This window comes from Staurois parvus, unplaced genomic scaffold (genome assembly GCF_062004578.1).
Source record: "Staurois parvus isolate SC_StPar_1 unplaced genomic scaffold, SC_StPar_1.0 ptg000878l, whole genome shotgun sequence".
Classification (NCBI taxonomy): domain Eukaryota; kingdom Metazoa; phylum Chordata; class Amphibia; order Anura; family Ranidae; genus Staurois; species Staurois parvus.
The window spans coordinates 181,428-195,681 of record NW_028318674.1 but is presented as its reverse complement, the minus strand read 5'-3'; the positions used below and the strand labels follow the sequence as shown (position 1 = coordinate 195,681).

The 14,254-nt window shown below is 46.5% G+C and overlaps 1 protein-coding gene across 1 annotated transcript; it reads left to right on the top strand.

The window, feature by feature from the left end:
• Positions 1-3,895: 3,895 nt before the first annotated feature.
• Positions 3,896-14,013, top strand: LOC149443064 (uncharacterized). The gene is made up of 3 exons (XM_089655948.1): positions 3,896-3,931; positions 10,184-10,325; positions 12,592-14,013. The coding sequence occupies exons 1-3, from the start codon at positions 3,896-3,898 to the stop codon at positions 13,416-13,418; spliced, it is 1,005 nt and encodes a 334-aa protein (XP_089512074.1). The 3' UTR covers positions 13,419-14,013.
• Positions 14,014-14,254: the final 241 nt, after the last annotated feature.

The following is a 14,254-nucleotide window of genomic DNA, read 5'->3' as shown; positions in this document are numbered from 1 at the left end:
CCAACCGATCAGCGACTGCCGCTAGACTCATACACCTTACCAACCGATCAGCGACTGCCGCTAGACTCATACACCTTACCAACTGATCAGCGACTACTGCTAGACTCATACGCCTTACCAACCGATCAGCGACCGCTGCTAGACTCATACACCTTACCAACTGATCAGCGACTGCTGCTAGACTCATTCGCCTTACCAACCGATCATCGACCACTGCTAGACTCATACACCTTACCAACTGATCAGCAACTGCTGCTAGACTCATACACCTTACCAACCGATCAGTGACTTCTGCTAGACTCATACACCTTACCAACCAATCAGCGACTACTGCTAGACTCATACACCTTACCAACTGATCAGCAACTGCTGCTAAACTCATCCACCTTACCAACCGATCAGCGACTGCCGCTAGACTCATACGCCTTACCAACCGATCAGCGACTGCTGCTAGACTCCTACACCTTACCAACCGATCATTGACCACTGCTAGACTCATACACCTTACCAACCGATCAGCGACTGCCGCTAGACTTATACACCTTACCAACCAATCAGCGACTACTGCTAGACTCATACACCTTACCAACCGATCAGTGACTGCTGCTAGACTCATACGCCTTACCAACCGATCAGCGACCACTGCTAGACTCATACACCTTACCAACTGATCAGCGACTGCTGCTAGACTCATTCGCCTTACCAACCGATCATCGACCACTGCTAGACTCATACGCCTTACCAACTGATCAGCGACTGCCGCTAGACTCATACACCTTACCAACCGATCAGTGACTGCTGCTAGACTCATACACCTTACCAACTGATCAGTGACCTCTGCTAGACTCATACACCTTACCAACCGATCAGCGACTGCTGCTAGACTCATACACCTTGCCAACCGATCAGCGACTGCTGCTAGACTCATACACCTTACCAACCGATCAGCGACTGCTGCTAGACTCATACACCTTGCCAACCGATCAGCGACTGCTGCTAGACTCATACACCTTACCAACCGATCAGCGACTGCCGCTAGACTCATACACCTTACCAACCGATCAGCGACCACTGCTAGACTCATACACCTTACCAACTGATCAGTGACTGCTGCTAGACTCATTCGCCTTACCAACCGATCATCGACCACTGCTAGACTCATACACCTTACCAACTGATCAGCAACTGCTGCTAGACTCATACACCTTACCAACCGATCAGTGACTTCTGCTAGACTCATACACCTTACCAACCGATCAGCGACTACTGCTAGACTCATACACCTTACCAACTGATCAGCGACTGCTGCTAGACTCATACACCTTACCAACCGATCAGCGACTGCTGCTAGACTCATACACCTTACCAACTGATCAGCGACTGCTGCTAGACTCATACACCTTACCAACCGATCAGCGACTGCTGCTAGACTCATATACCTTACAAACCGATCAGCGACTGCTGCTAGACCCATACACCTTACCAACCGATCAGCGACTGCTGCTAGACTCATACACCTTACCAACCGATCAGAGACTGCTGCTAGACCCATACGCCTTACCAACCGATCAGCGACTGCTGCTAGACTCATACGCCTTACCAATCGATCAGTGACTGCTGCTAGACTCATACGCCTTACCAACCGATCAGCGACTGCCGCTAGACTCATACGCCTTACCAACCTATCAGTGACTGCCGTTAGACTCATACGCCTTACCAACCGATCAGCGACTGCCGCTAGACTCATACACCTTACCAACCGATCAGCGACTGCCGCTAGACTCATACACCTTACCAACTGATCAGCGACTACTGCTAGACTCATACGCCTTACCAACCGATCAGCGACCGCTGCTAGACTCATACACCTTACCAACTGATCAGCGACTGCTGCTAGACTCATTCGCCTTACCAACCGATCATCGACCACTGCTAGACTCATACACCTTACCAACTGATCAGCAACTGCTGCTAGACTCATACACCTTACCAACCGATCAGTGACTTCTGCTAGACTCATACACCTTACCAACCAATCAGCGACTACTGCTAGACTCATACACCTTACCAACTGATCAGCAACTGCTGCTAAACTCATCCACCTTACCAACCGATCAGCGACTGCCGCTAGACTCATACGCCTTACCAACCGATCAGCGACTGCTGCTAGACTCCTACACCTTACCAACCGATCAGCGACTGCTGCTAGACTCATACACCTTACCAACCGATCAGTGACTGCTGCTAGACTCATACGCCTTACCAACCGATCAGCGACCACTGCTAAACTCATACACCTTACCAACTGATCAGCGACTGCTGCTAGACTCATTCGCCTTACCAACCGATCATCGACCACTGCTAGACTCATACGCCTTACCAACTGATCAGCGACTGCCGCTAGACTCATACACCTTACCAACCGATCAGTGACTGCTGCTAGACTCATAGACCTTACCAACCGATCAGTGACCTCTGCTAGACTCATACACCTTACCAACCGATCAGCGACTGCTGCTAGACTCATACACCTTGCCAACCGATCAGCGACTGCTGCTAGACTCATACACCTTGCCAACCGATCAGCGACTGCTGCTAGACTCATACACCTTGCCAACCGATCAGCGACTGCTGCTAGACTCATACACCTTACCAACCGACCGATCAGTGACTGCTGCTAGACTCATACACCTTACCGACCGATCAGCGACCACTGCTAGACTCATACACCTTATCAACCGATCAGTGACTGCTGCTAGACTCATACACCTTACCAACCGATCAGCAACTGCTGCTAGACTCATACACCTTACCAACCGATCAGTGACTGCTGCTAGACTCATACACCTTACCAACCGATCAGTGACTGCTGCTAGACTCATACACCTTACCGACCGATCAGCAACCACTGCTAGACTCATACACCTTATCAACCGATCAGTGACTGCTGCTAGACTCATACACCTTACCAACCGATCAGTGACTGCTGCTAGACTCATACACCTTACCGACCGATCAGTGACTGCTGCTAGACTCATACACCTTACCAGCCGATCAGCAACTGCTGCTAGACTCATACACCTTACCAACCGATCAGTGACTGCTGCTAGACTCATACACCTTACCGACCGATCAGTGACTGCTGCTAGACTCATACACCTTACCAACCGGTCAGCGACTGCTGCTAGACTCATACACCTTGCCAACCGATCAGCGACTGCTGCTAGACTCATACACCTTACCAACCGACCGATCAGTGACTGCTGCTAGACTCATACACCTTACCGACCGATCAGCGACCACTGCTAGACTCATACACCTTATCAACCGATCAGTGACTGCTGCTAGACTCATACACCTTACCAACCGATCAGCAACTGCTGCTAGACTCATACACCTTACCAACCGATCAGTGACTGCTGCTAGACTCATACACCTTACCAACCGATCAGTGACTGCTGCTAGACTCATACACCTTACCGACCGATCAGCAACCACTGCTAGACTCATACACCTTATCAACCGATCAGTGACTGCTGCTAGACTCATACACCTTACCAACCGATCAGTGACTGCTGCTAGACTCATACACCTTACCGACCGATCAGTGACTGCTGCTAGACTCATACACCTTACCAGCCGATCAGCAACTGCTGCTAGACTCATACACCTTACCAACCGATCAGTGACTGCTGCTAGACTCATACACCTTACCGACCGATCAGTGACTGCTGCTAGACTCATACACCTTACCAACCGGTCAAAGACTGCTGCCCCTCTCTGCCAATCCCTCCATTGGCTTCCACTAACCCAACATATAACATTCAAAATACTAACCACAGCTTATAAAGCCATCCACAACACTGCCCCGGCTACATCAACAATGTGATAAAACATGGGATCCATGGATTCCATACATCTCCATGCCCTAGTACTTCCTGATTTGGCTCTCCTCCCCCCCTTCCCCTCTCCTCTCCGCCTCTTCCCCTCCCCTCTCCTCTCTTCCTCCTCCACTCTCCCCTCCCCTCTCCTCTCTTCCTCCTCCTCCTAATCCTCCTCTCCTCCTCCTCTCCTCCCCCCCTTCCTCTCTCCTCCTCATCCCCTCTCCTCTCCTCCTCCCCTCCTCTCCTCCTCCTCTCCTCCTCCCCTCTCTCCTCTCATTACTGTTACCCTCTTTTCTTCCTTTCTGCTGTCTCTTTTATTTTCCATGTTCTGGTGCTAGTGTAGTTCCATGTTGTATGTGTTGTGCACTATGTGTGGTGTGTATGATGAATGCTCTGTGTGATCCATATGTCTCCTATTATTGCTTCCCCTGTACAAGGTGGACTTAATGCTGGGAATGTTCTATGTGACGTCTCCAGTCATTATTGCACACATTTCCTGCTTCCCTGCGGGATGTCTGTTGTTTATTCATCCGCCTGTTTGTTGGGGAGATTTCATACCTTATAACATGACACTTGTCTATTACATTTTCTGTAACTTGAAAAATTTCAATAAAAATATTGGAAAATAAATAGTTGGTCGCATAAGAGCTAGATTTATTTTTTCTCAGATTTGTTTTAGTTATTTTTGATCTTTCATGGAAACCACAGGAACGGTTATTTTAATGTTTCTCGGGGCTGCAGTTCCTCTGAACTCCACAAGGTGGTGATCTCACTTCTATCCAGACAGGAAGTTATTATAAAAAACAGACAGGAAGTGATGTCAGGCACAGACAGGAAGTGATGTCAGGTACAGACAGGAAGTCATCTGGAATAAAGACAGGAAGTTCTATACCATACAAAGTGGTGAGGAGACATTGGTGTAAGTGGCAGCAGAGGAGGTAACAAGATGTTATGTTCTATTTACACCAAGTAACCCCCGTCATGTCAGTCCTCTTCCTCCATAGTCACGTCCGTCTTCACCTCCATAGTCATGTCTGTCCTCTTCCTCCTTAGTCACGTCCGTCCTCTTCCTCCATAGTCATGTCCGTCCTCCATAGTCACTGTGACGTCTTTTATCTCCAGCAGATGATGATACACACATATATAGTGTGGGAACCCAGGTTAACCCCTTCAGGGGCAGAACATTCCCCCACTTCCGGGGCCGGAACATTCTCCTCATTGTGGAGATAAATTCTAGTAATATGGTCCTCTAAACAAACAGCACTGACAATAAATAGACAAGACAAGGACCATCCTGACCATACATGGCCTACAAAGGACAATGATGACACTACACAGGCAGCCAATGGGCAATCATTACACTATGCAGCCAACACAATGATGGAGTGCCGGGGTCAGGAGTATGGACCATAGAGCCCCTTACATTGCTGCTCAGGAGGAAGAAAACATTCCCCAGCCGGCCATGAAGAATATGTTCCATCATTGGTGTCAGAGGGAGGGAAATACTGAGGAGTCTGAGGGAAGTAGAGGAGCTGAGGGGTCTCTCAGAGGTTACTGAGGATGGGAGACTTTGGGGCCCCTGAGGGGATATTATTATTATACAGTATTTATATAGCGCCAAAGGGTATGCTCAGCGCTGTACAGTAGCAGGGGGGACATAACATGAGACAAGACAGTAACAATACACTACACAAGGGGTTCGAGGGCCCTGCTCTTTCGAGCTTACAGTCTAGGAGATTAAAGAGGATAGTGAAGTTAAAGGGTTTTGAGGGGGTAGAGTAGCTGAAGGAATCTGGGTGGATAGGGTTGGTGGGGAGCAGGGCTCTGAGGAAAGAGTAGTTTGTCAGGCTTAGGGGGACACTGAGGTAAGGAGGTAAGCACTTACTTTCCAGACCTCCTTACAGAGCTTCTACTAGAAAAGGAAGGCAACCTTCACCTTCTTACCATCTCACTGGTCAAATAATGTATTCCAAGATACCAAATAGAATGCAGAAGGACAATCCTTCACCCCTTGGTGGGCACTTGTTCTTAGAGGAGGACTCTTGGTGCATTTTTGACTAAAAGGTAAGTGGGGGTCAGTGCTATACATCTTCAGGAGACACTCCAATACCTTCCCATGACACAGGCTCTGGCAGTGCCCGGTGCTGGAATTCAGAGCCCCAGGAACCCACCACCACTCTGTACAATGTCCTGGATATTACAATATACTTGATACTCAAACCCTCCTGCTGTCCTCCTTCTACCCACACTAGGCTGTCATTGGAGGGAAGAGAATAGGCTCCTTCCTGACAGCTCTCTACTCTACCAGCACCATCCTCCTGCTACCCAATCCAATCTCTTCTCTTACTGCAGAGAGTGACAGTGACATCACTCCTGTCAGTCAGCAGGCTGCCGGAGATTGGAGCCTTGCAGCCGGAGTTCTGCCAATTGTCCTGATTAGCCAGCAACTCCGGCCAAAATTCATCAAGTTCCCCTTCCTGGACCTCATGATGAGCCGACATTGACCTCACAGCACTGCCTCAGAGCAAACAAGTCATAGGAAGGATCGTATTTATCATTCCTTGTCTGCAGATCTAAAACTCATCAAAACCAGTTCAGAGACCAAACAAACCCAACAGAGAAAAGGGGATTTCTGATCTGACAGGTCAAGAGGGTCCCGGGACCTCCAAAATGTAGCAAATGCTAAACAGTCCAGACTACTGTCTTCCCATGGGGGGAGTAGTTCTTCAATGTCCAGCAACCCTCCTATTCCCCCCTCACATCCACATCCTATTATTGTGTGACCAATACCATCCAAATCATTCTTACTTTCATTTCCCAAAGTTATCCGTGTACAAGGAGACCTGTATAGATCACATGATGGCACCAATGAGGATGGAGGAGGACCGGAGTCACATGACTGAGAAGATACTAAACCTCACCCTGGAGATCATCTACCTGCTGACCGGAGAGGTGAGGAGGATTCTGGAAGGTCACATGACATCACTCTCATCTCTATTAATAAAACACAGACCTGTCCGGAGAGGTGAGGAGGATTCTGGGAGGTCACATGACATCACTCTTATCTCTATTAATAAAACACAGACCTGACCGGAGAGGTGAGGAGGATTCTGGGAGGTCACATGACATCACTCTCATCTCTATTAATAAAACACAGACCTGACCGGAGAGGTGAGGAGGATTCTGGGAGGTCACATGACATCACTCTCATCTCTATTAATAAACACAGACCTGACCGGAGAGGTGAGGAGGATTCTGGGAGGTCACATGACATTGCTCTTATCTCTATTAATAAAACACAGACCTGACCAGAGAGGTGAGGAGGATTCTGGGAGGTCACATGACATCACTCTCATCTCTATTAATAAAACACAGACCTGACCAGAGAGGTGAGGAGGATTCTGGGAGGTCACATGACATCACTCTCATCTCTATTAATAAAACACAGACCTGACCGGAGAGGTGAGGAGGATTTTGGGAGGTCACATGACATCACTCTCAACTTTTTTAAGAAAACACAGACCTGACCGGAGAGGTGAGGAGAATTCTGGGAAGTCACATGACATCACTCACATTTCTATTAATAAAACACAGACCTGACTGGAGAGGTGAGGAGGATTCTGGGAAGTCACATGACAACACTCTCATCTCTATTAATAAAACACAGACCTGACCGGAGAGGTGATGAGGATTCTGGGAAGTCACATGACATCACTCTCATCTCTATTAATAAAACACAGACCTGACCGGAGAGGTGAGGAGGATTCTGGGGGGTCACATGACAGCACTCTTATGTCTATTAATAATACACAGTGTGACAATTGCGATATCAAATCACTGCCCCTCTCACCAGACTCGTGACCGAAGGACTAGCCAATCTAAAACCGCGATGTCAGGTGCGTAACAATGCCACGCCCAGCTGCACCCTGCACAATGATTTTCCAGCTGACTGGACCACAAATCTATGTACCGGCAACCTGAGCACGATTGTTACTGGGTCAGGTTAATTACGCAATTAACCCTTCACATTGCCACCACCTCCTTTTTGTACAGAGAAAGAGGAAACTCGGCAATATCAGCAATAACACTAGGGTGGTTGAAATAATCATCTGTATACCACTGTCACTGCAGACAGGTTATACAGAGGGTTAAACACACACAGTAGCGCTCTTCAGCGGCAGGAATTCTTAAGTTGCATTAAAGAGCTTTAGAAACAGTTCAACAGTTTCAGAAAGTAAGATTTATTACTAAAAGGTCAAAAGGTTGCAATAAAAATATTTACAGAAAAAAGATGTAACCAATATATATATAAATATATAGAGAGCAATAACACAGCAAAGAGATAACAGAAGTTTAGGTAGATAAGTACTAGCCAAAAAGCCTTGGGTTAAGCAGCTTCAAGTCTCATGAGCTAAAAAGGATTTCTTTTCTCTACTGCTAGTTTTGATGTTAAAAGCAGGAGACTCTTCTCTTCTCTCACCCACACTCCAAGCATAACAGCCTTTTTCTAGCAAATCCCAGCAGGGTGTCTCTTTGGAGTAGTAACCAATGGTCTCCTTTTGGGGAGGGGTGTTGGGTGGAGACCTAAGTTACAACCAGAATCTCTCCTAGCTTATATTTTGGCTCATAACATTTCCTAGGTACATTTGCCGGCCTGGTAACTAGTATATTAATACTCAGCCGCATCTGCGGAATGGTTAGAGATGAAACATGAAATATGCACTTAAATGGTTCAAGAGATATACTTTTCTGCTTTTCTCTGTATGTCAGCTAAGGGGTGTCACATACCAGGAGAATGGTCTCAATCTGAGCCTTCCGCATATAGGCTCCATGTTTAGGTAGTTATGTCCTACGTGAACATATCAACTTATATGTAAAGTGAGTTTTTAAAAGTAAGTCTGTGTTTACGACCCCTTGGAAGGTCTTTTGAAGTTCAGTGAGGGACTCGGTTTATACTTTTACTATGTGCCAGATTGCACAGTTAATAGACAGCTATGCACCCAGCTCATGAGGTTTTATAGCTCGGAGCTTCCTGCTGTGCTTTGGCCGCCTGTGACCCTTCTCATCACTCAGGCCACATGTCACCCCACAGCACGGGAGGGGGGTGAGAGATCTACAAGATGGAGGGGGTAGCCTGCTTTGGGAGTTAGAAATTGTATAACATAGAAAATTCTTAACAAAACGGAGGGCCGTGTCCGTCTCTGTGTGCACGATTCCTACAAACAGACCTGACCGGAGGGGTGAGGAGGATTCTGGGAGGTCACATGACATCACACAGACCTGACCAGAGAGGTGAGGAGGATTCTGGGATTCTAACATGATATTCCTATTGGTTCCTCAATACAGAGATTTCCTCTTCTGAAGTCAGGTGATCATATGACCATCACAGTGCCTCCATGTGACTCCCTAAACCCTGAGAGACACAACATGCAGAAGATTCTAGAAGTCACCAAGAAGATGATGGAGCTGCTGACAGGAGAGGTGAGCGGTGCCGGGAATTCTGGGACATTCTCCAGTAACAGACAAGGGATGTGTCTGGATGGTGACTGTATCATTGTGTGTGTTAGGTTCCTATAAGGTGTCAGGGTGTCACTGTCTATTTCTCCATGGAGGAGTGGGAGTATTTAGAAGGACACAAGGATCTCTACAAGGACGTCATGATGGACAATCAGCCGCCCCTCACATCACCGGGTAAGAGGAGACTTTATTGTAAAGGAGAGAGCAGTACGGAGGATCCACCTAGATCCCCCATCATCTGATAAACACATAGAAACAATGGATTCAGTCAGTGTGTGTGTTTCCTACAGATGGATCCAGTCATGGGAACCCACCAGAGAGATGTCCCCGTCCTCTGTATTCCCGGGATTCCACACAGGAAGGTCACACCATCCCTCACCATCATCAGGTAGATGATGACAGTTATTGGTAGTTGTGATTTATACACAGCATGTTTGTTACAATGAATGTTTTATTATATCTTTCAGAGTGGAATCCTCGGGGATGATAATATTGATGTTAAAGAAGAGTATAAAGAGGAGGATGAGGAGTATGGAGTGATGGAGGAGTTTTCAGAAGGACACAAGGATATGATGGAGCCACCTAATACCAGGAACCCACCAGAGAGATGTCCCCGTCCTCTGTATTCCCGGGATTCCACACAGGAAGATCACACCATCCTTCAGTATTACAAGGTTGGTGGGATGGAGCATCTAGAACATGAACTTGTAGAGATGATGTGTGGATTTTTTATATGATCTTATATTTTACAGATGATATTTTCTCTCATTTCCTTGATTTAGAGTGGAGATCCAATCGATATAGAATTTGAGGTGAAAGCAGAAGAAGAAGAGGCGTATGTGAGGGATGATCAGCAGTCTATGGAGGAGGATGGAATAACGGGGACATTTATAGAGGAGGACACTCCTACAGAGATCAGCACAGGTGGGTCATGAACACTAAATCCATTCCTCCACCCATACTGCTCACTGATTGGTCCAGAGTAGGGCGGGGACTGGGTGATATCAGCCTGTAATCCCCTGGTCACTTTCCTGAGCTGTGTTCCCCGTCCTGTATTCCTGGATTTCTCTCGGATAATCTTCCTTCTCTGTGCTGCAGACACAATTTATGTATCTAGACTGGATTTATGGAGGTTCTGGGGTTCAGCTGGCAGCAAAATGCTGATTCATGAGCATTACTAGACCTAGGTACTTGGGTCATGTAATTTGGGCCTCCTGCCCCATGTCCGGGTCTAGTAAGATCTCTGACAGAACAATTCTCCCAGGGTTCCTTGCTCTGTGGTCTGCTGGCTGTGCCGGGTGGAGGGATATGTCTGTAGTGTCTCAGACCCAAGTCACTGAGTGCAGTCTCAGGAGATGGGAGGCAGCGGTGTGGGATCTCTGCAACTTGTCTACAGTAAACATTTAAAGTGGTTATAATCCCTCCATATACCCAGTGCAATGACTGGCCTCAGGTGATACACAGAGATAAAACAAATCCTCCTACATACGTTGTACCTGTTTATCTATAGCACTCATTTCTCTATATTTGTTCAAAGTCCAGAATTTATACAGGTTGTCTGAGCAGTCAGAAAAAAGGGGGCAGAGAGCTGAAGTCACTCTCTTCACAGCTCAGTGAAGTGAGCTCTGAGAGATGATTGATGGGAAGGGACACACTTCCTTCACACAGGAACAGAGCTGAGGCTGTCAATCACAGGCTGTGTGCTGGAACTCCCTCCCTTGTCATCTTTTTTTCTCCTGGTGTCAGGAAGACTTGTCAGAAGGGACTCAACTGCTGATCGCAGAGGAAGGAGACAGCAGACAGAAATGACACTTAGTGCTCTGGACTGAGACAAGTACACACTGTAGAGGGATATGCTTTGTTCATATTCCATGTCTGAGGGTTACAACCACTGTAAGTGATCTCTGATTACTAAACACCAATTTGATGTGATCCTTACACTATTTATTAGTGTGGCCCCCTTGTCCTGAATAGAGGTACTATGTGGGTTTAGTTTGTGGCTGGGCTGTACTTGGCTCAGGCTGATTGTATAGTTCTTCACTTGGTTTCTCCCTAAGTTTAGGTTGTCTTGTGATGTCTCACTGTGGCCAGTAGATGTCACTGCTATCACTGGACATAGGATGCGATTTCACCAACCAAACTAAAGGGATATTGGACCACAAATGTCCCATATTGCAGCTTACCAATCATTGGGTGTGGCGGCTGCATTCCTTTTCTTTGGCTTTTTTCCCTGTTTTCACCTGGTGATCTGGCCAGTAACACACCTTCTGTTTTAGAGCGCCCCAACTCTGGAGATTGCAGCATGGTCAGTCTGGGGGGAGGGGAGTGTTAGATGTACTAGCAGATATAAAAACAGTAACTAATTGAAGCCAAACTCCAGCTCACACTTCATAATCAGTTTCATCAAACAGTTTTTTCCTTTTGGGATAAAAAATTGTCATGAATAAATAAAAGCTGATCATTGTAAGCTCCCTGTCAGTGGTAAATGGTCTTTATAAAACAGCAGATTTACTGGCTAGATCACCAGATAAATATAGAAGAAAACTAATACTGTATAGTCCTAACTTTTGTATTCCGTATGATAAGTTGTACATTACATTGGCCTTACTTCTTTTCCACCCATTTCCTCCCAGCTGGACATTTTATGTCGGATGATGTGATTGGAGCACAGACTTTTACATGGTGATAATAATGTGATAACATCCTCCAACTTTGGACCCTTAAACAGAAAGTGATAATGAGGGAGGAGTCAATACCCCAATGATGGTGGTCTTCAGGATCAGTCCAGTCTTCATCTTGGTTGTTCTCCCCCCATCCTCACTCTCTGACCTCTGGTGGGGCTCAGCCTCGCTGTTCTTCATGACTAAATCATGGACTAAATAAGGAAGTGCAGTACTTCTTGTGTTGGGAAGATGGCGATGAGTGATAGAGGGGGTGGGGACCCTCGTCCTATAATCCACTCATCACTGTCCCTCCTATAAAAGACAGTTCTGGTTGTTTCCTCACTCTCTGACTAAGGTCCATGAATAAAGAAATGACCTGGTAGGAGATCAGAGGAGACATTTCCTAGTTCCCTTGAGCGTGGAATTGTAAGCTCTTCAGAGACCAAGCTGCCTGATGTGGGCGGAGTCCTGGTTTGAGGGAACCAGTCAGCTCCTGTCTAGTGATCCTCTTTGTCTTTGTATTTTAGTCCATGGCCGGGAGATGAGGAAAACCTCCGAGGATTGTCTCACTTTGTCTCCAGACTGGAAAGTAGAAGATGAGGACATCACAGAGTATAGTCCAGGAGAAAACCCGGCTCCCTCCAATGTCCATCCGGCATCACCCAGTGTAGATGGACCATCGGATTCCTTGTATCCTGAGGAACCTCAGACTGTGCGGGACCGGGCCGGCCTTCCAACAGGGAAGAGCTTCTCTTGTAGTGAGTGCGGGAAATGTTTCTGTTATAAGTCCGATCTTTCCAGACATCAGAGATCTCACACGGGAGAGAAGCCGTATTCCTGTCCTGAGTGTGGGAAATGTTTTTCATTGAAGTCCCATCTTTCCACACATCAGAGATCTCACACGGGAGAGAAGCCGTATTCCTGTCCTGAGTGCAGGAAATGTTTTTCAGACAAGTCCAGTCTTTACAGACATCAGAGAACTCACGTGGTAGAGAACCCATATTCCTGTCCTGAGTGCGGGAAATGTTTTTCAAGGAAGTCCAGTCTTTACAGACATCAGAGATTTCACACGGGGGAGAAGCCATATTCCTGTCCTGAGTGCAGGAAATGTTTTGCACAAAAATCAGATCTTGCCAAACATGAAAGGTCTCACACAGGTGAGAAGCCGTATTCTTGTTCTGAGTGTGGGAAATGTTTTTCAGTGAAGTCCAATCTTTACACACATCAAAGATCTCACACGGGGGAGAAGCCACTTTCCTGTCCTGAGTGTGGGAAATTTTTTTCAATGAAGTCTCATCTTTCCAGACATCAGAGATCTCACACGGGGGAGAAGCCACTTTCCTGTCCTGAGTGAGGGAAATGTTCCTCACTGAAGTCCTGTCTTCCTGTACATCAGGGATCCCACACAACCCTGGAGGTTTATTAGTGCCTTGAGTGTGGGAAATGTTTTCTAGATGAATGTTGCTGGACATCCCAGCTCTCATGTAGGGAAGAAGCACACCCTGATATACACCTCAGATATACTCCATGGCTGATCTTCATCATGGAAGAAACAGTTCATAAGGAGATCAGAGGTCCACAAAGACATGGATGAAGTGTGGGACCAGGTTGGCTATTGATGGCAGAAGAATAAAAATGGAGTCCTGCCCTGTGATTGGCTGAGTACATTTTGTGGTGGGAGATTTCACAAACACTTGGAGGTCTGTTTAAAAATAAATGGTTCTACCTCCTGTATACCGGACACTTCCCCCCCTTCCTGCCCAGGCTGACTGGTAACTATCAGCTCTCACACTTTGAATGACAATTACACCGTCATGCAACATTGTACCCAAATTATATTTTTGTAATTTTTTCACACAAATAGATATTTATTTTGGTGGTATTAAACACCACTTGTTACCATTTTTCTTGTTTCTTGTTTTTACAAATAAATCGTCTTTCCTTGTAAATGTAGACAAAGGTGTATTCTGCGCCATTTCTTGGGTACAATAACCCCAATCAGTACAAAATGGGGATGAAATCTAATAGGTGATGATAAATAATAAACAATACAAGATAACAGTACAATGATCTAATCCACAATAATGGGGAGAAATACAAGCCAGCAATTACTGCCAAATATTAATGAATTACATCCAACTGTCTGGAAATGTTGTGTAAGAAATCAGTAACTCAGCAACATGTGACAAC

What these genes read in the sequence shown, in the direction of transcription:
- LOC149443064 (XM_089655948.1), top strand. Translation starts at nt 3,896, where the DNA reads ATGGGATCCATGGATTCCATACATCTCCATGCCCTA. An exon ending in CCATACATCTCCATGCCCTA is followed by an intron (nt 3,932 to 10,183) that starts GTACTTCCTGAT and finishes TCCTTGATTTAG; the next exon opens with AGTGGAGATCCAATCGATAT. An exon ending in TCCTACAGAGATCAGCACAG is followed by an intron (nt 10,326 to 12,591) that starts GTGGGTCATGAA and finishes TTTGTATTTTAG; the next exon opens with TCCATGGCCGGGAGATGAGG.